The sequence below is a fragment of the Rana temporaria genome, chromosome 11 (assembly GCF_905171775.1).
Source record: "Rana temporaria chromosome 11, aRanTem1.1, whole genome shotgun sequence".
In the NCBI taxonomy this organism is placed as follows: Eukaryota; Metazoa; Chordata; class Amphibia; order Anura; family Ranidae; genus Rana; species Rana temporaria.
In genome coordinates this window covers 27,184,492-27,211,910 of record NC_053499.1, presented here as the reverse complement: position 1 = coordinate 27,211,910, position 27,419 = coordinate 27,184,492, and the positions used below count along the sequence as shown (strand labels likewise).

Sequence of the window (27,419 nt, the reverse complement as noted above, 5' to 3'; positions counted from 1 at the left end):
AGATACACCCTATAATTATATTGTATTATATTTTATATATATATATATATATATATATATATATATATATATATATATATATATATATATATACACACACACATACACAGTATATATGTTCACACACATAAACACTGAAAGTCTTTAGCTGCCTTGCAAAGGGGATATCTTGGCTTCTGGTGTGCTGCTGTACTTAGGAAGGAGCTGTCTCAGGGTGAGCCTATTAGTTTGTGCACTTTATAGAGGTGCCATAGCACTGTGGCTTTACAGTGTTTTTGCAAATGTATGCAACTAAAATCTTTGGGGCCAGATCCACAGAGCAAGTACGCCGGCGTATCTACTGATACGCCGGCGTACTTTCAAATTTCCTGCGTCGTATCTTTAGTTTGAATCCTCAAACCAAGATACGACGGCTTCTGGGTTCGATCCGACAGGCGTACGGCGTCGTTTTCCGCGTCGGGTATGCAAATTAGCGATTTACGACGATCCACGAACGTACCCGCGGCCGTTGCATTTTCTAACGTCGTCTTTAGTCGGCTTTTTCCGGCGTATAGTTAAAGCTGGTATTTTTCGGCGTATAGATAGACTTGCCATGTTAAGTATGGCCGTCGTTCCCGCGTCGAAATTTGAATTTTTTTTTTTTTGTGTAAGTCGTCCGTGAATAGGGATGGACGTAACTCACGTCTAAGTTAAAAAAAATTACGTCCTAGCGACGTCATTTAGCGCAATTCACGGCGGGAAATTTCGGAAACGACGCATTCGCAGTTCATTTGGCGCGGGGACGCGCTTCATTTAAATGAATCACGCCCCCTACCCGCCGATTTGAATTCCGCCAACAGAAATACACTACGCCGCCGTAACTTAAGGCGCAAATTCGTTGAGGATTCGAAGATCCGCCAGGTAAGGTACGGCGGCGTAGTGTATCTCTGATACGCTGCGACCATCTATTTCTCTCTGGATCTGGCCCTTTGTTTTTAGGTTAAACTGGTAATGCAACAGGCTGCGCACACCTATGGTCCAGAGGCGTAGCGCATGTAGCGGGTGCTGCGTTTCCCCATCCCGCTTGCTCTCTCCGCTGGCAACTGACAAGAGCGCATACCCCCGCTGTCCCCGGAATCCAGTCTGGGTACCACAGTGGAGCCTAGTACCGGAACACGTTCCGGTACTAGGCTATACTAATTAACTCTGTCCGGTGTGCATGGAGCAGTCTCCTGTCTGCCTCGCCCCCTCTGCGTGTGTCGGGTCTTCTCCCATAGGCGGTGTGATGAGAGGCTTCTGGGTTGGCCGGAGCTGCTGCCAATCATCCCACGCACTCCCAGAAATGCTCTCCGAGTTCCACCCTCCAAGTAACCAAAGATGCCACGTATGCCCCGTGTAATGTGCTTCTGCTCCCAGCGCGCCCGAGCTACAAGGATCTATTGGACAAGTACTGATCTATGGGGACACCTGCTGTGGGGGGTGTAACGGTCACCACCGTTTACGACCTTCCATCCCATCCAAGACAGCTTATCGACACTCCAACCAACAGGACCCGATCATCCCATTTTCCCAGAATCAAGACGAGACACGCAGCTCTGTACTTGTTCCAAAATGAATGAATGCTCTAATGGTTTCTTCTCAGCTTTTTATGCAGTTACAAGCATGTGACAGTAATCAAAGGGACAATGCAGTCTCCACCCCCCTAATCACACACTAAGGCTAATTAGTAAACATTCTAGACATCTCGGCGCCGGGCTATAATTATCCTGACCTAATCACTGCACATTCCTTCATTAACAGCATAACAAACAACACCATCACACAATGATCTCTTCTCAATCCACATCCCTAGACAGACGTTCTGTCTCCGCATACAGCTTGACAGAAAGGTATTGGGCGACTGAGTGGCAGATGAGGTTTAATGTTGATAAATGTAAAGTTATGCACTTGGGGGCTAAGAATATGCATGCATCATACATACTAGGGGGAGTACAACTGGGGGGATCTGTAGTGGAGAAGGATCTGGGGGTTTTAGTTGATCATAAGCTCAATAATGGCCTGCAATGCCAAGCTGCGGTTTCCAAAGCGAGCAAAGTCCTTTCTTGTATTAAGAGAGGTATGGACTCCCGAGACAGAGATATAATTTTGCCCCTGTACAAATCATTAGTAAGACCTCATCTGGAATATGCAGTTCAGTTTTGGGCACCAGTTCTCAAAAAGGATATCGGAGAACTGGAGAAAGTGCAGAGAAGAGCAACCAAACTGATAAGAGGCATGGAGGAGCTCAGCTATGAGGAAAGATTAGAAGAACTAAATCTATTCACTCTTGAGAAGAGGAGAATTAGGGGGGATATGATCAACATGTACAAATATATAAGAGGTCCATACAGTGAACTTGGTGTTGAGTTATTCACTTTACGGTCAACACTGAGGACAAGGGGGCACTCTTTACGTCTAGAGGAAAAGAGATTTCACCTCCAAATACGGAAAGGTTTTTTCACAGTAAGAGCTGTGAAAATGTGGAACAGACTCCCTCCAGAGGTGGTTCTGGCCAGCTCAGTAGATTGCTTTAAGAAAGGCCTGGATTCTTTCCTAAATGTACATAAAATAACTGAGTACTAAGATTTGTAGGTAAAGTTGATCCAGGGTAAATCCGATTGCCTCTCGGGGATCAGGAAGGAATTTTTTCCCCTGCTGTAGCAAATTGGATCATGCTCTGCTGGGGTTTTTTGCCTTCCTCTGGATCAACTGTGGGTATGGAGTTGGGTGTATGGGATTGTATTGTGTTTTTTATTTTGTTTGTTTATTTTTTTGAGGTTGAACTGGATGGACTTGTGTCTTTTTTCAACCTGACTAACTATGTAACTATGTAACTATGTAACTATGTAACTATGTATTCACACCTCTGCATCAACAGGCTCCAAACCGTGCTATCACACGATGGAAAGGTTTAGGAGCAGACCTGAATTAACACCTTTACACAATGGACAATGAAATGTCTAGGAGTAGATGCAATTAACACCTTTCAAAGGATTGTGTCCCCACATTGAATAAGCCAACAACTTGTGATATCTCAAGACATCCTGCAAACATGAATTATTATTAATGTCCCATCTCATGTAACACATGAATTATGATTCACTTGCCACCCCATCTCCTGGCTCAATCTGTGCCCAAAAGTGACTCCTGTTACAGGGGGCTCTGATGGGGGACACCTGCTGTGGGGGGGCTCTAATGGGGGCAACTGCTGGGGGGGCTCTGATTGGGGACACCTGCTGGGGGGGACTCTGGGGGGGGACACTAATGAAGACTTCTTAGGGGAGCATCTCTGTGTTTGAGTCATAGCCATAGAAACATGTGTAAAGGGGAGGTGTTGGTAAGATGACCCCACCCATGTGGGGGCGCCAGAAATATTTCTGCACCCAGGCGTCCGTGACCCTAGGATCGGCCCTGAGGACATCAATGATTGCTGCTGTGTTTCTTTAGTAAAGGTTTACTTGAATAAAACAAGACCCAAAAAACAGGATGAGGATATGCTTCTCCCAAATTGTTTGCATATAGTCATTCCACATAGCTAGTATAGGGACCAGTGCCAAGAGAAACCTAATTGATGGGTAAGAAAACCAAATGTGTTTATATATAGTCTCTTTCTACCACCAGCCAAAAGAACACTGCAAAATCCAGCACATTTACTGGTTACGTCAGGAGGACTAGGTTGATTCAAAAGACGCTTATTGGGTCAGTACTCGGCATGAGAGGAGTTGAAGGCATAATTGTGTGGTGCGCGGCATTCCAGGACATCGACATCCACGACTTCGAAAGCCAGTAAGGAAGCAAAAAGAAGACAACAAACATCGGACAAGACATCGTGTGAAAGCAGGTACTGTGTCTTAATATAAAATAGATTTTTGTATGGAATGTTTAAAGGTAAAGGTCAGCTGGACAGATTAGAAAAAGGACTGCAAAGATTTTTGTATAAAAAACAGATAAAGATCAGCTATGGCCGAAATTAGGAAAGGACTGTAAGTAGCCTCCTAAATTGTGACTCAATTGGCCAAGTTGGGTTCCCAGTCAATTGCACTTTAAGCCTCTTTATAGGTATTTACATGCACACTAGTAGAGACCATTATTGAAAAGGGGTTTTCTGTAGCTGGATTGTAACTGCATGCCCTATCACCACCTAAAGTCGGTGGGTAGCTTTAGAGTACCTACCTTTAACAAACTAAGCAAGAGTGATGAGCTGTAATGTATAAATTACATGACTGAGGGACCTGCAGAATGCAGACGCTAAGGTTGTGAGTAGGTGCAGGAATCAGGTAGGTCAGTGTAGTGGTCAGTGTATTAATCAGGTAGGTCAGTGTAGGGATAAGGTAGGTCCGTGTAGTGGTCAGGTAGGTCAGTGTATTGGTCAGTGTAGGGATCAGGTATGTCAGTGTAGTGGTCAGTGTAGGAATCAGGTAGGTTAGTGCAGTGGTCAGTGTAGGAATCAGGCAGGTCAGTGTAGTGGTCAGGTAGGTCAGTGTAGGAATCAGGTAGGTCAGTGTAGTGGTTAGTGTAGGGATCAGGTAGGTCAGTGTAAAAATCAGGTAGATCAGCGTAGTGGTCAGTGTAGCAATCAAGTAGGTTTGTGCAGTGGTCAGTGTAGGAATCAGGTAGGTCAGTGTAGGAATCAGGTAGGTTAGTGTAGTGGTCAGGTAGGTCAGTGTAAGAATCAGGTAGGTCAGTGTAGTGGTCAGTGTAGGAATCAGGTAGGTCAGTGTAGTGGTCAGTGTAGGGATCAGGTAGGTCAGTGTAGTGGTCAGTGTAAGAATCAGGTAGATCAGCGTAGTGGTCAGTGTAGGAATCAGGTAGGTCAGTGTATTGGTCAGTGTAGGAATCAGGTAGGTTGGTGTAGTGGTCAGTGTAGGAATCAGGTAGGTTGGTGTAGTGGTCAGTGTAGGGATCAGGTAGGTCAGTGTAGTGGTCAGTGTAGGGATCAGGTAGGTTAGTGCAGTGGTCAGGTAGATCAGTGTAGTGGTCAGTGTAGGAATCAGGTAGGTCAGTGTAGTGGTCAGTGTAAGAATCAGGTAGATCAGTGTAGTGGTCAGTGTAGGAATCAGGTAGGTCAGTGCAGTGGTCAGTGTAGGAATCAGGTAGGTCAGTGTAGTGGTCAGTGTAGGAGTCAGGTAGGTCAGTGTAGTGGTCAGTGTAGGAATCAGGTAGGTCAGTGTAGTGGTCAGTGTAAGAATCAGGTAGATCAGTGCAGTGGTCAGTGTAGGAATCAGGTAGGTCAGTGTAGTGGTCAATGTAGGAATCAGGTAGGTCAGTGTAGTGGTCAGTGTAGGGATCAGGTAGGTCAGTGTAGTGGTCAGTGTAGGAATCAGGTAGGTCAGTGTAGTGGTCAGTGTAGGAATCAGGTAGGTTGGTGTAGTGGTCAGTGTAGGGATCAGGTAGGTCAGTGTAGTGGTCAGTGTAGGGATCAGGTAGGTCAGTGTAGTGGTCAGTGTAGGAGTCAGGTAGGTCAGTGTAGTGGTCAGTGTAGGAATCAGGTAGGTTGGTGTAGTGGTCAGTGTAGGGATCAGGTAGGTCAGTGTAGTGGTCAGTGTAGGGATCAGGTAGGTCAGTGTAGTGGTCAGTGTAGGAGTCAGGTAGGTCAGTGTAGTGGTCAGTGTAGTGGTCAGTGTAGGAGTCAGGTAGGTCAGTGTAGTGGTCAGTGTAGGGATCAGGTAGGTCAGTGTAGTGGTCAGGTAGGTCAGTGTAGGAATCAAGTTGGTCAGTACTACTGTACTAGTGGAAGGGAATCAGGGAGTGCTAAAAGTCTGGCGGGGGGTGCAGGTTTCTTGCCTTGTCCCGGGCGCTGTCAACCCACGCTACACTGACTGCATATATAATTTGAGGAAAATATGCATATAAAATAGTTTACCATTTGCCAATAAAAAAAAAATATGTCCCCGGATTTCATTTTAAAAATCTGGTCACCTTATATTAAGAGCTATTGCCGTTGGCAGCTAATCAGGGTTTTGTGTACTGGCAACTCTTTTGCTCTATAACCCAAGATTGAGCGTGTAAAGAGGAGACACCTACATTTATCTGCACAGAAGACAAGATTTTAGACCTCATTTACCAATAGCCAACATGTTTATAGATCCTATCCCCACCACAATAGTTATTGGGCCAGATTCAGGTAGATCCGCGCAATATTTGCGTGGGCAAAGGGCAACGATTTTTGCTCTGCGCCCACGCAAATATTTTGATTTGCCCGCAATTCACGGAGCAGTAGCTCCGTAAATTGCGCGGGCGCTATGCTAAATAGCCCGGCGTAAGGGCGCCTAATGTAAATGATCCCGCCGGGGGCGGGAATCATTTAAATTAGGCGCGCTCCCGCGCCGAGCGAACAGCGCATGCTCCGTCGGGAAACTTTCCCGACGTGCATTGCGGCAAATGACGTCGCAAGGACGTCATTTGCTTCTAAGTGAACGTGAATGGCGTCCAGCGCCATTCACGAATCACTTACGTAAACGACGTGAAATTTAAATTTCACGAGCGGGAAGGGCGGCTATACTTTAGCATTGGCTGCCCCTGCTATAGCAGGAGCAACCTTGCGCTAAAGTCACCGTACGGAAACTCCGTACCTTGCGTGCGCAGGGCCCGCGCAACTTTTGTGAATCGGTGGTAGTATGCAATTTGCATACTATACGCCGATCACAATGGCCGCGCCCCCTAGCGGCCAACGCAAGAATGCAGCCTGAGATATGAAGGCATAAGGAGGCTTATGCCTGTCATATCCTAGGCTGCAGTCCGCGTAGCGATGTTCCTGAATCAGGGGCATTCGCTACGCGGGAGAAAAACAGCTATTGCGCCGCGCAACCTATGGTTGCGCGGGCGCAATAGCTTCTTGAATCTGGCCCCTTGTCTTCAATATTTTTGGTGCGTAGGGAATATGCAACCACTTTAGGGTTTGTATGTGGCTGTCCCTCTATTACTTTACAGTATATCAAAATTCAAGAAAAATATATATTGCAGTCTACCAGCCCTTAAGCCCTGTACACACGATCGGTCCATCCGATGAAAACAGTCTGATGGACCGTTTTCATCGGTTAACCGATGAAGCTGACTAACTGATAGTCAGTCGTGCCTACACACCATCAGTTAAAAAAACGATCGTGTCAGAACGCGGTGACGTAAAACACAACGACGTGCTGAAAAAGTTCAATGCTTCCAAGTATGCGTTGACTTGATTCTGAGCATGCGTAGATTTTTAACCATTGGATTTGCCTACAAACGATAGTTTTTTTCTATCAGTTAGGTATCCATCGGTTAAGTTTAAAACAAGATTGCTTTCTTTTAACCTATGGATAAATAACCGATGGGGCCCACACACGATCGGTTTGGTCCGATGAAAACGGTCCATCAGACCGTTCTCATCGGTTTGACTGATCGTGTGTACGCGCATTAGATGTGATGTCTGCATTCATTCTTGTTTTTTAAGTACATTTTCTGCAAGTACAGAAACCTTCCTCTTGACCCGGCTAGAAATCCAGTGCCCTTGTAATTTCACACTGAATCAAATCCTTACCACTTCCTTATTGGGAACTTAAACCCCCCTCCTGCCCAGACCAATTTTCAACTTTTAGCGCTGACGCATGATGGGATTTGTAGTTTCACCACAGCTGGAGTGCCAAGGTTGCCTACCCCTGCTTTAACCGCCTACGGACCAGCCACCGCAGTTATACTGCGACAGGCTGGCTCTGCTGCGCGAACCTTCGTAGCTGTACGTCGGTCGCTCTAAGCGCGCTAGCAGGTGTGCGCTCACGCCCGCTGCATTGGGGGTTCCAAAGAGCGCTGGCCGTGAGCGATCGCGGGCTTGAGAGGCAGAACAGGGACGTGTGTAAACACACACGTCCCTGTTCTGTGAGCTGAGGAAAGACAGATCGTGAGTTCCAAATCTTAACCACTTCCTTATTGGGCAATTAAACCCCCCTCCTGCCCAAACCAATTTTCAGCTTTTAGCGCTGACACACTTTGAATGAAAATTGCGCGGTCACATTACACTGTACCCAAATTAAATTTTTATCATTTTTTTCACACAAATAGAGCTTTCTTTTGGTGGTATTTAATCACCCCTGGGGTTTTTATTTTTTGATAAAGAAACAAAAAATCATGGAAAATGTTGATATTTCATAGTTTGTTATAAAATTTTGTAAACAGGTAATTGTTCTCCTTCATTGATATGCGCTAGTGGGCACTGATAGGCTGCACTGGTGGGCACTGATGAGGACAGATAAGGCTACACTGGTGGGCACTGACAGGCTGCACTGGTGGGCACTGATAGGCTGCACTGGTGGGCACTCATGGGGACAGATAAGGCGGCATTGATGGGGACAGATAAGGCGGCACTGATATGACAGATAAGGCGGCACTGATGGGGAAAGATAAGGTGCCACTGATGGCACTGATGGGCACTGGTAGGCGACCCTTATGGGCACTGTTAGGTGACACTTTTGGGCGGAACTGGTAGGTGACACTGTGGGCACTAATGTGTGGCACTATGGGCACTGATGGGCACTGGAAGGGGGCACTGTTGTGCACTGCTAGGTGGCACTGGCAGGTGGCACAAATGACCAGGTGGCTGCTCTCCCTGATGGGGACCAATGTTTGGCTTTCAGCGTGAGGAGAAAAAATAGTTGATTACCGTCTCTGTTTACATCACATGATCAGCTGTCATTGGCTGACAGCTGATCACATGGTAAGGGGTCGGGATCGGACCTTGCGCTCCTCCACCTTCCATTTGAGGATGTCCCACAGATGTTCAATAGGGTTTAGGTCTGGCGACCTGCTTGGCCAGTTCATCACCTTTACTCTCAACAGGAGTTTAGAATGCTTTTTGCCAATCTGTGTTTAAAGGGAGGCAATGTTAAGTGGTGAGTGGGTGTCCAATTGAATTGGCGAAGGGACACGTCAATCTGCACTGAATGTATGTTTTATGCTGCACTGAGTTGCACTGGTTTTGGTACTTTTTTAGAAATAGATATCGATGTTTTCATTTTGTTTTTAATTTATTTTACATATTATCACTTTCTGCGATGTCTATACAGATATTGTAGCGCAGTATTGAAGGGTGGATATTTCACTTTTTCATTTTACTATATTTCTGCAAGTTCCCCTTTTCTAGTTTTCATTCCTTTCTGACCACTCCAAGCATGGAACCAGATGCATGTCAGTGTGGTCAGTTTGCAAAGCACTGCAACTTCTGCTAAAATACGAGATGTTGCGCTGACGCACACAGTGTCCTTTATTTTTACAGCTATAAATAATTTGATTTTGTTTCTCAACAGGAATTCCCCACTTTGTGCCACATATTTGAAATGATCAAGCCTTTGCTCTTCATCCTGGTCTACACAAGCTACACCCATGATCAGATGCTTGGAAATTGTAGCAACACTCCGGTGCGTGAAAAGCGCAGTTTGCTGGATATGGTGGTGACTCTTTGGTGCTACAGAGAAAGACTTAAGATTCCCTTGTTGGCCATCAACCAATATGGGTGTTACTGTGGTACTGGTGGCTCAGGGACGCCTGTCGATGATGCGGATCGATGCTGCCTGCTTCATGACTGTTGTTACCGCTATGCGAGGGTGAATCTGCAATGCCACAGCAAGATTAAGTGGCAGTTATATCGCTTTTCCTGCCACCAATCAAAAACGGAATGCAAATCTTCTTCGCGCTGTGGCAGGATGGCATGTGAGTGCGACAAACAGTTTGCAGAATGTCTGACAAAGGCGAAGGGAGTAAAAAAATATTTCTTGTATAACAAGAAAGATCTGTGCATGGGTCCTCATGAAACTTGTCCACGGATGCCCACAAATATGACATCTGTGTGGCCCTGGGCGCAGAGCCCCACCAACCGGACAGAGGTCATCGGTCTGAACGAGACAGAAAACCTTAAGAGCAGGAAGAAAAGATGGAAGAAGAGAAGCAAGACTGTGAAATGGAAGGATCCAAAAGGAACACCACTCTGGATATAAAGTCTGGGGGGCAGATTCATCAAGGGGATACGACGGCGGATCTCCTGATCCGCCGTCGTATCTCTGAGATCCCACGGTCGGATCTATGCGACTGATTCATAAGAATCAGTTCCGCATAGATCTCCCTTAGATCCGACAGGTGTAAGTGACTTACACCAGTCGAATCTTAGGCTGCAATCTACTGTCGTCGCTTTTTTTACGCATCGGATATGCAAATGAGGAGAACCGCCGATTCAAGTCCGTACGCCTGCCCGTCGCTTTTTTTAACGTCGTTTGCGTTCGGCTTTTTCCGGCGGATAGCTACCCCTGCTATATGAGGGGTAGCTAATGTTAAGTATGGCCGTCGTTCCCGCGCCGAGATTCAAATTTTTACGTCGTTTGCGTAAGTCGATCGGGAATACGGATGGCCGCAATTGACGTACCCGCCGCAAACACGTCATTTGAAGCATGCGCACTGGGAAATTTCGCCGGCGGCGCATGCACAGTTAAATCGGCGCGGGAACGCGCCTGATTTAAATTGTACACTCCCCCTAGCCGCGTAATTTGCATTCCGCCGGGGGAGTTACGATCCGACCTGTGCAATTTTCGAGGTAAGTGCTTTGTGAATACTGCACTAGCCTCGCTAAATTGCACCGGCGGATCGTAAAACACGTAGATCGAGCGGATCTAAAGATCCGCTGATCTACATGAATCTGGCCCTGGGTGTCCATTAGTGAGTGGTACACTCAGAAATTTCTAACGAAAGACAAAGCAGGATGTATTACACAGTAAGATGTACCCTCTTGCTGCCAGGCCATAGGCTTCATTTCTAACCTCAAGTGGCCAAACAATTTTTGTAATTTTTCACATATACCTGTATTGAACTGTACTGTAAAGCGCTGCGTAAACTGTTGGCGCTATATAAATTGTGTATAATAATAATAATAATAATAATATACCTTACAGAATATGTAAAATACGCTGCAAAACAGGAGGTCTGAATTAAAAAAGGAGGTCCAATCCAAATAAATCTCTTCCAGCAGAGGCTTGAATCTAATGTGTGTGCTATGACTCTTTGTATACATATGAAAAAAATAAACAATGTACACTTTCCATTGCATTTTTATAATATTTATTGCTAGTATTCAGTGGGCTCCCTCATCAGATCTCTGTATCGTAGTGCCCCCTTACATCAGTCCAGCCTTACGTCAGATAGTCCCGCTTTATGTCCACTTTGGAGTTCCACCTTATGTCGGGTGTCCCCACCAGCATCCTGCCTTACGTCTGGTGTCCCCATCAGAGACTTGCATTACATCAGGTGCCCCCACCAGCATCCTGCCTTACATCTGGTGTCCCCATCAGAGACTTGCATTACATCAGGTGCCCCTACCAGCATCCTGCATTACGTCTGGTGTCCCCATCAGAGACTTGCATTACATCAGGTGCCCCCACCAGCATCCTGCCTTATGTCTGGTGTCCCCATCAGAGACTTGCATTACATCAGGTGCCCCCACCAGCATCCTGCCTTATGTCTGGTGTCCCCATCATAGACTTGCATTACATCAGGTGCCCCCACCAGCATCCTGCCTTACGCCTGGTGTCCCCATCAGAGACTTGCATTACATCAGGTGCCCCCACCAGCATCCTGCCTTATGTCTGGTATCCCCATCAGAGACTTGCATTACATCAGGTGCCCCCACCAGCATCCTGCCTTACGTCTGGTGTCCCCATCAGAGACTTGCATTACATCAGGTGCCCCCACCAGCATCCTGCCTTACGTCTGGTGTCCCCATCAGAGACTTGCATTACATCAGGTGCCGCCACCAGCATCCTGCCTTACGTCTGGTGTCCCCATCAGAGACTTGCATTACATCAGGTGCCGCCACCAGCATCCTGCCTTATGTCTGGTGTCCCCATCAGAGACTTGCATTACATCAGGTGCCCCCACCAGCATCCTGCCTTATGTCTGGTATCCCCATCAGAGACTTGCATTACATCAGGTGCCCCCACCAGCATCCTGCCTTACGTCTGGTGTCCCCATCAGAGACTTGCATTACATCAGGTGCCCCCACCAGCATCCTGCCTTAGGTCTGGTGTCCCCATCAGAGACTTGCATTACATCAGGTGCCCCCACCAGCATCCTGCCTTAGGTCTGGTATCCCCATCAGAGACTTGCATTACATCAGGTGCCCCCACCAGCATCCTGCCTTAGGTCTGGTGTCCCTATCAGAGACTTGCATTACATCAGGTGCCCCCACCAGCATCCTGCCTTAGGTCTGGTATCCCCATCAGAGACTTGCATTACATCAGGTGCCCCCACCAGCATCCTGCCTTACGTCTGGTGTCCCCATCAGAGACTTGCATTACATCAGGTGCCCCTACCAGCATCCTGCCTTATGTCTGGTGTCCCCATCAGAGACTTGCATTACATCAGGTGCCCCCACCAGCATCCTGCCTTACGTCTGGTGTCCCCATCAGAGACTTGCATTACATCAGGTGCCCCCACCAGCATCCTGCCTTATGTCTGGTGGTGTTGTAGCATTTAGACCCCATTCACATCTAGGCGTTTTTACGCCTGTAGCGCTACGCCTCTGCCGCCAGAGGGCTGGAAATACATGTCCCTCTATGGAGATGGTTCACATCTCCACGCCGAACGCCGGACGCCTGTCGCCTGCGGCGTGAAAAAAGGTCCTGGACCTTTTTTTCAGGCGTCTTCGAGCGTTCGGCTAGGAGATGGCAATCATCTCCATAGAGGGGGTCATCTTGGGACACATCTAGGCGGACAATACCCGCGTTTTGTCGCCGCAAATCGCGGTACAAAACGCCGCTATTTTTACCGCGATTTGCGGCGACAAAACGCCGCGATTTCGTCCGTCTAGATGTGAATGCAGCCTTAAATATCAAATTCATCGCATTTCTCGCTCTAACAGTATTTTGTTCCAATCACCTCCTCTGGGGGTAATGTGTATCCGGTCTAATACTGTGAAATTTACTTTTGGCATTCTGGGCCAAATCTTCAAAAGAGATACGCAGGCGGAACTGCTGTTCAGCCTGCGTATCTCTGTGCCTAACTTTGGAAACGATCCTCAAAAGGATTTTTCCAAAGTTAGGCAGAAGATCTGACATCTGTAAGACACTTACACTGTCAGATCTTAGGATGCAGTACCGCATCCGCTGCTGGGGGCATTTCTCATTGAAATGCCGCTTTGTGTATGCAAATGAGGACTTAAGCAGATCCACAAAGCTTTTAAGCATTGTGGTTTCTGCGTAAGTTCCGATTTGCTTGCGCAAAATTAGGGCTGGTTTTACAATGTGGAAAGTTAGTCCACCATGTAAAACCAGACCTTTTTTTCGATCGCCGCGTTTTTTTTTTAAATTTGAATTTTTTTTCCCGGCGCGTATTTTTTTTTTCACCCGTCGCAACTTTATTGTCCCGTCGCAATCCACAAAGCCCGGCGTAAATTACGTTCGCGCGCTGCACGTCGGGAAAATTACGTCACACACATGCGCAGTACGGCCGGCGCGGGAGCGCGCCTCATTTAAATTGGAATCGCCCCCCGGAGAGGAGGACCGCCTTGCGACGGAGGCACTTAAGTTACACGGTGTGTAATTTCTAGGTAAGTGCTTGGAAGATCGGGCACTTAGGTAGAAATTTAACGCCTGTGTAACTTAACTGCTGAAAGTTAAGTTAGGCTACGTTTTTGGGAATTTGGCCCTCTGTATTTATGTCTCCTGGCTACATGCCGACCCAGAGGTAAATACAGATTGCCAATTTGCATACTATTCACGTGTTTGCTAATACGTTGACCTAATTCCTGTCGGGTCTTTCCTACATAGAAAGCGCCACATTGGCATTGCATTAAATACACCGCTCCCTTGGTGTTACAATATGCAAATTGTTCACCATTGGGTAAATCTACTTGACTCATCTAATTAATCACAGAGCAGCAGGAACATGATACACAAGGGAAAGTACCACGTAATTTGCAGGGATCCTTTCTGCAATCTTCCTTATATTCACTTTGTATTAGGGTGACCACATTTTCAAACTGCCATTCAGGGACACTCCCCTCCTTCACAAAAATGTGCCAATTTTAGAGTTTTTCAGGAGCAGTGATTCTAATTATGCTTAAATTGCAACAATAAAAATGAACAATTCCTCTAAATATAGTGCCTGGGGGGTCCCCTTAGTCTGCCTGTAAAGTGGGGCATGTGTACCATGTATAGAACATGCTGCAGCAAAAATGAAATTTCTAAAGAAAAAAAAAGAGTCAAATCACATTTAAATTGACTCACAGTTGCAATTGCTGGCACCCTGGCTATTGAAAAAAAGCAAAAGCAAAAAAAGCCTAGTGCCCCCCCCCCCCCCCCAGTCCATACCAGCACCCATGGGCTTTACCCCCCCACCCCAAAGCATCACGTCCCCATCTTACCCTGGCTGGTGGTTGTGATGGCAAGCAGTAAGGGGGGGGGGTTATCAGAATCTGGAAGCCCCCAAATGGACTAGGGGAGGGGGACCGGACCCCACCCCGTGTGTTTTCGTCTTTTTTTTTTTACTGGCAGCTTTATTTTTTATTTAGCTGTCAATGGGAAAGCCCATTGACAGCTGAAGACTCATCAGTTGTTAAGGACGCCGACTTCCCAGCTCTACTCTCTCATCGGGTGGCTGTCAGTTTAATTCTGGGACACTGTATTACACCGTCGGATCTTAACTGCAATTTTAAAATGGCCGCTGGGGGCGTTCTCGCTGATTTACGGCGAGAATATGTAAATCAGCGAGATACGCCAATTCACGAACGTATGAGGGCCCGACGCAGTCACTTTACGCCGTTTACGTAAGGGTTTTCCCGGCGTATAGCTACCCCTGCTTCTATGAGGCGCAGCCAATGTTAAGTATGGCCGTCGTTCCCGCGACAAAATTTGAATTTTTTTACGTCGTTTTCCTAAGTCGTTCGCGAATAGGGATTTGCGGAAATGACGCTCACGTCGGCTTCATTGACGTTTTCCGACGTGAGTTGGAGCATGCGCTCTGGGCTATTGCGCGCTTAATTTAAATACAAGCCGCCCCCTTTGAATTACGCGGCCTTACGCCGGGCCATTTACACAACGCCGCCGAAAATTACGAAAGCAAGTGCTTTGAAAATACGGCACTTGCTCCAGTAAGTTGCGGCAGCGTAGTGTAAATGGCTTACGCTACGCCGCCGCGGATTCTATGTGAATCTGGCCCTCTATATTTTCTGAAAGCAGAGACCCTGCAGAATAAAATGGTGGCAGTTGCAATTTTTTTTTCCGCACAATATTTAAGCACTTTTTTTATGAAATCAAAATTTTGAGGAAAAATAAACTAAAATGAATTCTAGTGCAAACAAATACAATATTATACCCATGTTCTTGTTAAAATATTAAAATGGGGTTACGTCAAATAAATAGATATCAAATAGATATCAGACATCAAAATTGCGCATGCCTGTGGAATCACAAAAAATCTATGGTACCCAGTGGGGCCTGGTGCTCAATTTTCTAGGGGGGAGGTGGCCCGTGGCCTCCCCAGTCAGCCAGCCAACTAAAAACAACCCCCACCCGGTACTCGCTCGATTGATCGATCGCTGACTAGGCCCCCCGCCGGCAGCGGTCGCTTCTCCTTCTGGCCAATCGGGATTTAGGACTCCTGGCCAATCGGGTCTTAGGATTCCCAGCCAATAGGGTCTCACTCCAACATTTGTGACTGTATCTGACATGTGTATCATTATGAATACATGTGTTCGCCCTCTGCTGGACCTTTTAGATTAGGTGTGTGCAGGGGTGTTTTACATTTTCTATACAATTCTTTTTTTTTTATATATATATATATATATATATATATATATTGATTCCAGGATCATTAGTCACAGGAGGGATTGGGGAACAGATTTCCCCCACGTTCCTCCTGTTTAATCCAGGGGGGCTGTTTTCTGCAGCCCTGGGCGCCCTGATACAACGGTAGAGCCCGGGAAACTGCGGGTGACTGTCTCTTAAAGCGGTTCTCCACCCTAAAGTGAAGTCCCGCTGATCGGAACCCTCCCCCCCTCCGGTGTCACATTTTACACCTTTCAGGGGGAGGGGGGTGCAGATACCTGTCTAAAGACAGGTATTTGCACCCACTTCCGGGCCGGCATTCACAGGCAAAAGACGGGCATTTCGTCACATCCGTCGCCCCCCCCCCCCCCCCGTTGTGTGCTGGGAACACTCGGCTCCCAGCACACAGCGGGAGCCAATCGGCGGGCACGGCGCGACTCGCGCATGCGCCGGAGCGCTTCACTTCCTGGTTCCCTCAGCGTGGATGGAGGGGGGAGAAGCAGGGTGACGAGCGATCGCTCGTGCTCTGCTGCGGACGTCGCTGGACTCCAGGACAGGTAAGTTTCCTAATATTAAAAGTCAGCAGCTGCAGTATTTGTAGCTGCTGGCTTTTAATATATTTTTGGGGTGGAACATCCGCTTTAAGAAAGTCATACTGATAACAAATGTTTGTGAGTATATTTGCTCTATAATAAACAACACTTGGTTTTAGCAATCATATGCTATGTACTGTTTTATTTTCCCATGATCCTATGATATGAATATGAAGGAGGAAGAAGAGACCTGCCAGCAGCTGCATAGGATTACAGGAATTCCGAGCGGCTGCTTTGCTTTATCTAAAGTGAAGCAACATTAATGGTAAGTGACTATCCAAATGAATTAGTGGATGGACACCTTCACTGCACAAAATTTGATGTCACTTCACTTGCATGTTTTATTAAAATAATAGTGATTTGCACACTGCTTCACATACTTTGTGATCCGCTTTGTAAGAAATAGGTTTGTGAGTCTATTTGATTTTTAATACACAAATACCTGGTCTAGCAGTATTACAGCATGCTATGTATTCTTCTGTTTTCCATGTTCTCATGATATAAAGACTGTAAAAAAGAAGGGGGGGGTCTTTCCTAAATGTACATAATATAACTGGGCAGGGATGGACTGGCCATTGGGACTACAAGGAGTTTCCCGGTGGGTCGATGGCTCAGTGGGCCGGAGTATTGTCACAGTTTGCTGCCTATCCTAGAATGCTCCGGAAGTCACGTGGCGGTCAACTGCGCATGCGCGATGTGTTCCAAACGCAAATGCGATGCGTTCCAATGGATTCACGACAGTGCACACCAGTGAAACCTCGGTCGGCATCCAGGCTCTTTCCTTAACATCCCCGTGGATTGGAGGATGTTAAAAAAAAGAGCCAGGAGGCCGAAGCGAGCAGAAGGAGCCGTCCGAGCGAAGCGAGGACATGAGGCCGACTGGCCACTTTCCTCTAAATCCACGTCGCCCTGAATCCCGGGTTCGCTGGTGTGCACTGTCGTGAATCCATTGGAACGCATCGCATTTGCGTTTGGAACGCATCGCGCATGCGCAGTTGACCGCCACGTGACTTCCGGAGCATTCTAGGATAGGCAGCAAACTGTGACACTACACCGGCTTCAGTGACAGCAGACCGCCGCCCCCCTCTGCTCCTTTGTCTCGCCCTTCCTGCAGCGCTCACCTTCTCTCCCTCCCTGCAGCGCTCAACTGGGGGGAGCAGAGAAGCAGGGGAAGGAGCAGAAGAGCAGGGGACGACGACAACAGAGGAGCATGGGGGAGGGGACAGACAGCTGATTTAACAGCTATGGCCTGGGAGTTTCTCACTTCTGCCTAATCTTGTCCCATAAGGGGGGGCACCGAACTGATTCTTTCCCCCGGGTGAAATAATGTCTAGCTTCCCCACTGGTACTGCCTATAAGAGTACCAGTACCAGCCGTTCTACTCCAGGGATGGACTGGCCATTGGGACTACTGGGAGTTTCCCGGTGGGCCGATGACTCAGTGGGCCGGTTTCAGTGACAGCGGCCTGGGAGTTTCTCACTTCGGCCTAATCTTGTCCCATAAGGGGGGGGGGGGGCACCAAACTGATTCTTTGCCCCCGGGAGAAATAATGTCTAGCTTCCCCACTGGTACTGCCTATAAGGCCCCATACACACGAGAGGATCCATCCGCTGGAATTGATCCGCGGACCGGCTCCAGCGGATAGATCCCCTGGTGTGTACGATCCAGCGGATCTGTTTCCGCGGATTTTTATCCCCTGGGATGGATTTCCAGTGGATAAAAATTTGAAGACATGCTTTAAAATCTATCCGCTTGAATCCATCCCAACGGATTGATCCGCTGGTCTGTACAGACTCACCGAATCAATCCGTCCGAATCAATCCCCCGCATGCGTCGTAATGATTCGACGCATGCGTGGAATTCCGGTGGACCGTATCCGCGGATAAATCCTCTCGTGTGTATGGGGCCTATGAGTACCAGTACCAGCCGTTCTACTCTAATAAAGTAAAACGGCTATTGACTAGTGAAGAAGGAGAAGGGGGAGCTGGAGTTGTCCGGCCGATGTGGGAGAGACCTGTCAAAGTGGGCCAGTCTGGATGAAGTCCAGGGCCACATTTTTGTCCCAGTCCAGCTCTGTAACTGGGTACTGACATTTATAGGTAAAGTTGATCCGGGGGAAATCCGATTGCCTCTCAGGGAATCAGGAAGGAATTATTTCCTCTGCTGGATCAAACTGGATCATGCTTTGCTGGGGTTTTTCGCCTTCCTCTGGATCCACTGTGGGTATAGGATTTTGTATATAGAATTGTATGATTTTTTTAAATTGGTTGAACTAGATGGACTTGTGTCTTTTTTCAACCTAACTATGTAACTTCATTTTAGTTTTCCAACAGAAAATCCACATTTTCTGCCACATATTTGCAATGAACAAGCTACTGCTCCTCACCCTGGTCTTCACATGCTGCACCCACTACCAGATGCTTGAAAGTTGTACCAACACTCCGGCGCGTGATGAACGCAGTCTGCTGGATATGTTTGCGAGCCTTTACTGCTCCAGAAGCAAATTCAGTGTTTCCTTGATGGGCCTTTTACTATACGGGTGTTTCTGTGGCCCTGGTGGCTCAGGGCAACCTGTCGATGAAGTGGATCAATGCTGCCATGCTCACGACTGTTGTTACCAGCACACGAAGGTGAATTTGCAATGCCAGAGCGAGAGTAGCGGTTATAAGTTCTCCTGCGAGCAGGCGACAATAGGATGCGTATCGACCGATTTCTGTGGCAGGGCGGCATGCGAATGTGATCGATTGTTTGCAGAATGTCTGACAACAGCGAAGAAAGCACAGGAAAAATATCACTTCTATGACAAGAAAAAGCTGTGTCCAAGTCCTAATGCAGCTTGTCCACCGTTAGCCCCAAGTATGAGCCGCGCCAACCTGCAAGCAGCCATCGAAGAGGCTAAAATCAGAAAGGAACACCCCTCTGGATATAAAGTCTGGGTGTCCTCTGGAAGATAAAGCAGGATATATTACACAGTAAGATTTACACTCACTGCCAGCACAGTGGTGTAGTGGTTAGCACTTTCACCTAGCAGCAAAAGGGTCGCTGGTTCGAATCCTAACCACAACACCATCTGCCTGGAGTTTGCATGTTCTCCCTGTGTCTGTGTGGGTTTCCTCCGGGTACTACGGTTTCCTCCCACACTCCAAAGACATGCTGGTAGGTAAATTGGATCTTGTCCAAATTGGCCCAGTATATATTTGTGTGTCTCAAGATCCTACGGGGTCACTCATTCATTCAAGCCATGCGCTCATATTTTAACCTCAGGTGGCCAAACCATTTTTGCAATTTTTCACATATACCTTTCAAAATTTGTGAAATACACTTCAAACCAGGGGCACTAAATTAAAAAGAGGTCAAGTCAGAATTTTTTTCTGACTGGAGAGGCTTGAATCTCATGTTTGTGCTATGACTCAGATCCTTATATATATATATATATATATATATATATATATTAGGGCTGTGGAAATTAACTATTAATTCATCGATTAATCTTTAATTTTTTTGATCGATCAAAATTATTTTGATTGGTACTCACCTTTCCGCCAGCTTCCGGGCCTTCAGGGAGTTCCGTCGCAGATCCAGTGACGTCACGGACACCGGCGGGGCTTGCCGTGTCCATCTGAAGGGCTCCTTTGCTGTGCCTTCATATCTGCATGCCGGCAGGACCTCACTATCTGCCACACGCAAGGGCTGTTACACTTCCCTCTATCACTTCCCTCTATCAACCTGGGATTCTACAGCCATCCACTGGGAGTTGTGATAGTTCCCTTCACGGGACATCTACATGCCGACGGACTGATGTTAACCTCTCCGCATCTGGATTCAGCAGTGGTATCGTTGTACACATTTTTATACCAGTATCATACTTGGCTACATGTTTTTATGACTGCTTTTGCTACCGTTTGGTATTACTCGCACCATTTTTACAGTTTATGTAGCTACAGCAATTTTATCTCCAGTGCAATATTTATTTTGTTACCTACTTGAAGACTATAAAAGTTTTAATGCTATTCCCATTGAGCGCTGCCTTTGTGTGTTTTTTGTATCCTGCTATCCATTTTTCCAGTGGTTGGTAGCTGCACTGGGAATCAGCCTGCAAGGATATCAGCTAAAAGTAGTTGGATCTGTATGTGCGTTATAATTAATCGAAATTAGTCGATTAATCGATTTAAAAAAAAATCGATTAATCGAACTCAAAAATTTTGATCCGTAACAGCCCTAATATATATATATAGATGAAACTCAAAAAATGTATTTATTTCACTAATGCAACTAAAAAGGTGAAACTAATATATGAGACTAATATATGAGATAGTTCAAGCCATGATTTGTCATAATTGTGATGATTATCCACAATCTCAGAAAATTAGAATATTGTGAAAAGGTGCGATATTCTAGGCTCAAAGTGTCCCTCTCTAATCAGCTAATTAAGCCATAACACATGCAAAGGGTTCCTGAGCCTTTAAATGGTCTCTAAGTCTGGGTCAGTAGGAATCACAATCATGGGAAAGACTGCTAACCTGACAGTTGTGCAGAAAACCATCATTGACACCCTCCATAAGGAGGGAAAGCCTCAAAAGGTAATTGCAAAAGAAGTTGGATGTTCCCAAAGTGCTGAATCAAAGCACATTAATAGAAAGTTATGCGGAAGGGGAAAGCGTGGAATAAAAGGGTGCAAAAGCAGCAGGGATGACCACCGCAGCCTGGAGAGGATTGTCAGGAAAAGGCCTTCAAAAGTGTTGGGGACTTTCACAAGGAGTGGACTGAGGCTGGAGTCAGTACAACAAGAGCCACCACACAGAGATGGATCCCGGACATGGGCTTCAAATGTCGTAATCCTCTGGTCAAGTCACTTCTGACCAACAAACAACGTCAGAAGCGTCTTACCTGGGCTAAAGAAAAAAACACACCTGGTCTAGTGGTCCAAAGTCCTCTTTTCTTATGAGAGCAAATATGGAGTACCCAGAATATGGAGGAAGAATGGAGAGGCACACACTGCAAGATGTTTGAAGTCCAGTGTTTCCTCAGTTTGTGTTGATTTGGGGAGCCACGTCATCTGCTGGTGTTGGTCCGCTGTGCTTCATTAAGTCCGGGGTCACCGCAGCCGTCTACCAGGAGATTTTGGAGCTTTTCATGCTTCCTTCTGCAGATGAGCTCTATGGGGATTCTGACTTCATTTTCCAGCAGGGCTTGGCACCTGCCCACAATCTAAGGGGGCATTGCCAAGAGAAAGATGAGAGACCTGAGACCGAATAATGCTGAAGGCCGCTATTGAAGCATCTTGGTCTTTCATAACACCTCAGCAGTGCTACAGGCTGATCGCTTCCATGCCACGCCGCATTGAGGCAGTATTTGCTGCAAAAGGGGCCAAACTGAGTACATATGCATGCTTCTACTTTTCAGAGGTCCGATATTGTTCTATGTACAATCCTTATTTTATTGATTGCATGTAATATTCTCATTTTCTGAGATTGTGGATTTGGGGTTTTCATGAGTTGTAAGCCATAATCATCTCAATTATGACAAATCACGGCTTGAACTATCTTGCTTTGCATGTAATGAGTCTATCTCATATATTAGTTTCACCTTTTTAGTTGCATTAGTGAAAAAAATGAACTTTGGCACGATATTCACATTTTTCGAGTTTCACCTGTATATGCAGTCTAAAATAAAAATCATCTTTCTATTGCAGTTTAATAATATTTATTGCCAATTTTCAGTGTGTCCCCCTCATCAGGTCTCCCCACCTGCCTTACATTGGGCACCCCCACCAGAGTCCTGTCTTACACCAGGTGTCCCCATCAGAGTCCCTCCTTATGTCAGGATTCTCTATCACTGTCCTTTCTTACCTCAGGTGTTCCTATCAGAGCGCCTTGGAGGTTTCTTTAATGCATGCATACGCTTGAAACACCACTTAGGTGTTCATCCTTAATCACTCCCCTATTAAAGCGGGGGTTCACCCTAAAAAAAATGCTAACATTACATTGAGCCGACTTCTGACACTGACAGTGTGCTGATCTTTTTTTTTTTTTTTCAGTACATACCGTTTTATCGCTATTCCCCCCGGGGTTTCCGGGTAGTGAATCCCGCGGGAGTGGGCATTCCTATTCACAGGCTAAGTGATTGACGTGATGACAAAAGCTTCCCACCGGCGCGTTACGAGTTGCCGAAAGAAGCCGAACGTCGGTGCGCAGGCACCGCATAGAACCGACTCGCAGTCCGGCTTCTTTCGGCAACTCGTGACGCGCCGGTGGGAAGCTTTTGTCATCACGTCAATCACTTAGCCTGTGAATAGGAACGCTCACTCCCGCGAGATTCACTACCCGGAAGCCGGGGGGGGGAAATAGCGATAAAACGGTATGTACGGCAACAAAAAAAAAAAAAAGATCAGCATACTGTCATTGTCAGAAGTCAGCTCAATGTAATGTTAGAATTTTTTTTTTTTTAGGATGAACCCCCGCTTTAAGAGAGTAAAGATTAAAAAATACACATTTTTATTTAATATACTAGCCGGAAAAAAAGAAGAAGAAAAAAAAAAACGTTTTTGCCAGCAATCAGATGCAGATAAAAATTTAACGCCCTCTACAAGAGTAACATTTTTAATGATTTTATATTTTATTTTATTTTGTACACAGTGTGCAAAAACCAGCACTGTGAATGAAAAATGTTGTCATCATCCAATTTGATAGTAATAATATCTAGCAGCACCGAAAAAAGTAATATGGCTACAATACACCAAGCTGTGCTAGCACTTAAGGCACGCTAAAGTGGCCTTACCATATTATATTTAACAACATATTTCATCTCAGCCCATCATAAGAGGTATTTAGAATGCCTTAGGTGTAACTGCAGTTTGTTGAATGAGGACCATTGGATATACATTTGACACAGTTTTTATGTTGTGTATACAGATAATAATTTACTGCCTCGTTACATAAAAAAAAATAAAAAAAAAAGTAAGCCATCTTCTGAATGTATTCAATGCCCAAACCAACTCTCTTTGGGCAATTCTTAAAAGGGAAAGTACAGTGTTATTTTAAGAAAGCATACAGTCTAAGTTTTACTTCAGATTGTAATAAAATAAAAATATATGAAGAGACTTTTACGTTGGCTGTTACTTATCTGAGGATGACCATGGTTGGGTTGAATCTCAACCGGTTCAGCAGGGACAGGACGAGATTCGAACCATCTATGGCAGTGATGGCGAACCTTGGCACTCCAGATGTTTTGAAACTACATTTCCCATGATGCTACACTACACTGCAGAGTGCATGAGCATCATGGGAAATGTAGTTCCAAAACATCTGGGGTGTCAAGGTTCGCCATCACTGATCTATGGGCAGGCCGATTGTCCCCAAGTCGATCCCAAGTCGATCCATCGATCGACTTGGGGACACAACCAACATGTTGGCTTTTTACATGCAATTATTGCCCGTGGATATAGCTGCTAGCAACAGTCACTGTGTTCTGCCAGCAGGGATGGCTCCAACGCCCACCATCCCCGCCAGAAGAAAAAAAACAAAAAAACACAATATCTCAGGAGGGATTCATCCATTAACACTAAAGGTGTTGATGGGAGAATCAAACAATTGTCTTTTCCTACCACGGGTTGCAGGAAAGGATCTGGGAACTCACAAAAATAATGGAAACTCAGACGATTCGTTCCACAACCACTGCTGGTGTATGCAGTACTGCATGTGGTCAGAGGGGTCGGGGGCGCTGGTGATGCTCGGGGACACTCGGGAACAGTTGACACTTTCGGGGTGCTCCGACACACGTTACGCCCGCCCCACCAGCTGGGAGTGTCTCCAAGTTCTCCAGCGCCCCCGTACCTCTGGCCACATACGGTTATACGTACTGCAGCAGCTTAAGTCTTGCGAGACAGCGCTCGCAAATCAAGTCGGGATTTCAAAAAAAATATGGGAACTCACATGACCACAGATTTGGGTAGTTAAAGCGGTGGTTCACCCTAAATAACAACTTTCTACCATGCCATTCCGCATACTAGCGCGACCTACAGTATGCCTTTATTTTATTTTTTTGCGCCATACTCACAGTTTAATCACGTAGTGAAGTCACGTAGTGAAGTTTCACGTAGTGAAGTATTTCCGGAATGCGTGACGCGCCATAGCCGGCCGTCACTCATGTTCCCCTCTGCATAGGAACGCCCATTACCCGCGGGGAGTCTGAAACTTCACTACGTGATTAAACGGAGTACGGCGCAAAAAAATAAAAATAGGCATACTGTAGGTCGCGCTAGTTTTTAGGGTGAACCCCCGCTTTAAAAGATAAGTTCACTTTTTAGAAAAATAAATTATAAAACGCACATTGTTGTTGCAGGTATTTATTTTTGCTTGGAACCTGTAAAGCATTGCACCAGTGATCAGCAGATCGCTGGTGCCATGCAGGTCTCCTGCAGATCTGTCAGCGTTTCTGTGCGTCTGTACATCACCAACAGGCAAGCAGATACAATCTGACAGGACAGAATCAATGAACTACCACAGCGCCATGGTAGTTCACTGAGGACTACAGTGAGACCACGGATTGCGAGCAAAGCGAAATACGAGAGTTTCGCAGGACAAGCTATATATTTTTTTATTAAATCCTGACTTGATTTGCGAGCGCTGTCTCACAAGACTTAAACCACTGGAGAATGTATAACCGTATGTGGCCAGAGGTACGGGGGGCGCTGGAGAACTCAGAGACACTCCCAGCTGGTGGGGCGGGCGTAACGTGCATCGGAGCCCCCGAAAGTGTCAACAGTTCCCGAGTGTCTCCGAGCATCACCAGCACCCCCACACCTCTGACCACATGCAGTACTGCATACACCAGCAGTGATTGTGGAACGAATCATCTGAGTTTCCATAATTTTTTTTATGGGGAAACTTGCTTTAATATTCGAATGCTTTGGATTACAAGCATTCTCCTGGAACTAATTATACTCTTAAACCAAGTTATTACTGTACAAGCCGAAAGTCGCAAAAGGATGCCGGGGCTTGTAGTTCATTCACACACAGAACTGTGTGAATGAACGACGCGGCCTTGCGGGCAGAGCACGCCGATTTAAAAAAGTGACAGCTGCTATGGGAACTTTTCCCTGTGGTGCTGTCACAGGGAGGAGGAAATCCGTCAGCGGCTGCAGGATTGGGAACATGTTCCACACTAAAAACAGGTGGAACATGTCCCGAAAGGTGATCTTATCCTTCAAGAGGCTTTTAGTTTATTTTTCAAGCCAATGATTACAGGCGAGTAAGAAGAAGTGCAGCATGTGCTATGCCTAGAGCAGTGTTTCCCAACTCCAGTCCTCAAGGCACACCAACAGGTCATGTTTTCAGGCTTTCCATTATTTTGCACAGGTGATTTGATCAGTTTCACTGCCTAAGGCTGGGTTCACACTACTACACTACTTTCATCCTACTTTGCTCTGTGTTCAATGTTTCCCTATGAGAGCGTCTTGTAGCATCCTACACAAGTCCGTCCGACTTTGAAAATGCTCCCTGTACTACTTTTGGTCCTACATTGATCCTACTTCAGGCCCATTGAATATCATTGAAGTCGGACCAAAGTAGTATCCTGTTCATGAAAGTAGGATGGATGTAGGACCAATGTAGGATAAATGTAGGACCAATGTAGCAGAGCAAAGTAGGATGAAAGTAGTGTAGTAGTGTGAACCCAGCCTACACTACTTTCATCCTACTTTGCTCTGCTACATTGGTCCTACATTGGTCCTACTTTCATGAACAGGATACTACTTTGGTCCGACTTCAATGATATTCAATGGGCCTGAAGTAGGATCAATGTAGGACCAAAAGTAGTACAGGGAGCATTTTCAAAGTCGGACGGACTTGTGTAGGACGCTACAAGACGCTCTCATAGGGAAACATTAAACACAGAGCAAAGTAGGATGAAAGTAGTGTAGTAGTGTGAACCCAGCCTTAGTAATTACCACAGCCGTTTCATCTGAGGGAAATCCTGAAAACATGACCTGTTGGTGTGCCTTGAGGACTGGAGCTGGGAAACACTGGCCTAGAGTACATCATTCTAACATAACCTGAAGAGGATATGTAAGTTGCCATTTGCAAACCCTCTTCTAGATGTTATTTTGATCCTTTGGCTTCAATATTTTTAAAAGTGCCTGAATAGTAACAAGAATTCAGCTCCAATTTCATGTTCTGGTCTGCAACTCAGAAAGCACTGGTCAGACAGCCAAGCAACTAAGGTTTTCAAAGGAGGGTCAGCAATAGTAACTCCTGTATTTTCAGTATAGATTGCTTTGCCCCTTTGGTGGTACCTGTAAATGGCTCAACCCTTACCCTTGCGGGATAGGGTCAGACATGAGCCGTTTCTGGCCAGCTGTACAGAATCTTCTGCTTTCAGCATGGCAAGATCATTTTTTTTAACTGTATACAGATTTAAACTTTTAAAACATTTACACAATCATGCGTAAAAGCCCCAAGCAGAGGATCCGGGTGAGAGGCATCCTTACTCTTTGGACACCAGAAGAAAAGCTTCCCAGTAGAGTTGGAGATTGGACAGTAGGTTGTGCCAGCCCTTCATACTATGACAGGGATATGCAATTAGCGGACCTCCAGCTGTTGCAGAACTACAAGTCCCATGAGGCATAGCAAGACTCTGACAGCCACAAGCATGACACCCAGAGGCATGATGGGAATTGTAGTTTTGCAACATCTGGAGGTCCACTAATTGCATATCCCTGTACTATGACCACTGTGCGATTCACATGTGATCCACTGCAGATCGCAAGTGCACTGCATTCTGGTGTGAACTGGCCCTTAGGCCCCTTTAACACTGCGGTATTTTTAGTGGCGCTTTTTTCCGTAAATTTCGCAGCACTATTTGGCCACTAGTAGACCACCTCAAAACACTCCTGCAGAGGCGACTTGCCGGCGGTATAGCCACGGTGCCCCATTGATTTCAATGGACAGGAGCGATGGAGGAGTGGTATACACACCGCTTCAAATATGCGGCTAGCAGGACTTTTTTTTTACCATCCTGCTAGCGCACCGCTCCA

At 46.3% G+C, this 27,419-nt stretch overlaps 2 protein-coding genes across 2 annotated transcripts; both read left to right on the top strand.

Moving 5' to 3' along the window:
* The first annotated feature begins 122 nt into the window (after nt 1–122).
* LOC120916869 (basic phospholipase A2 taipoxin alpha chain-like) lies at nt 123–10,051 on the top strand. The gene is made up of 3 exons (XM_040327813.1): nt 123–214; nt 3,640–3,859; nt 9,294–10,051. Exon 3 carries the CDS (start codon nt 9,324–9,326, stop codon nt 9,978–9,980), a length of 657 nt encoding a protein of 218 aa, XP_040183747.1. The 5' UTR covers nt 123–214; nt 3,640–3,859; nt 9,294–9,323; the 3' UTR covers nt 9,981–10,051.
* Nucleotides 10,052–18,725: 8,674 nt separating this feature from the next.
* LOC120916868 (acidic phospholipase A2 BpirPLA2-I-like) lies at nt 18,726–19,420 on the top strand. The gene has a single exon (XM_040327811.1). It carries the CDS (start codon nt 18,751–18,753, stop codon nt 19,339–19,341), a length of 591 nt encoding a protein of 196 aa, XP_040183745.1. The 5' UTR covers nt 18,726–18,750; the 3' UTR covers nt 19,342–19,420.
* Nucleotides 19,421–27,419: the final 7,999 nt, after the last annotated feature.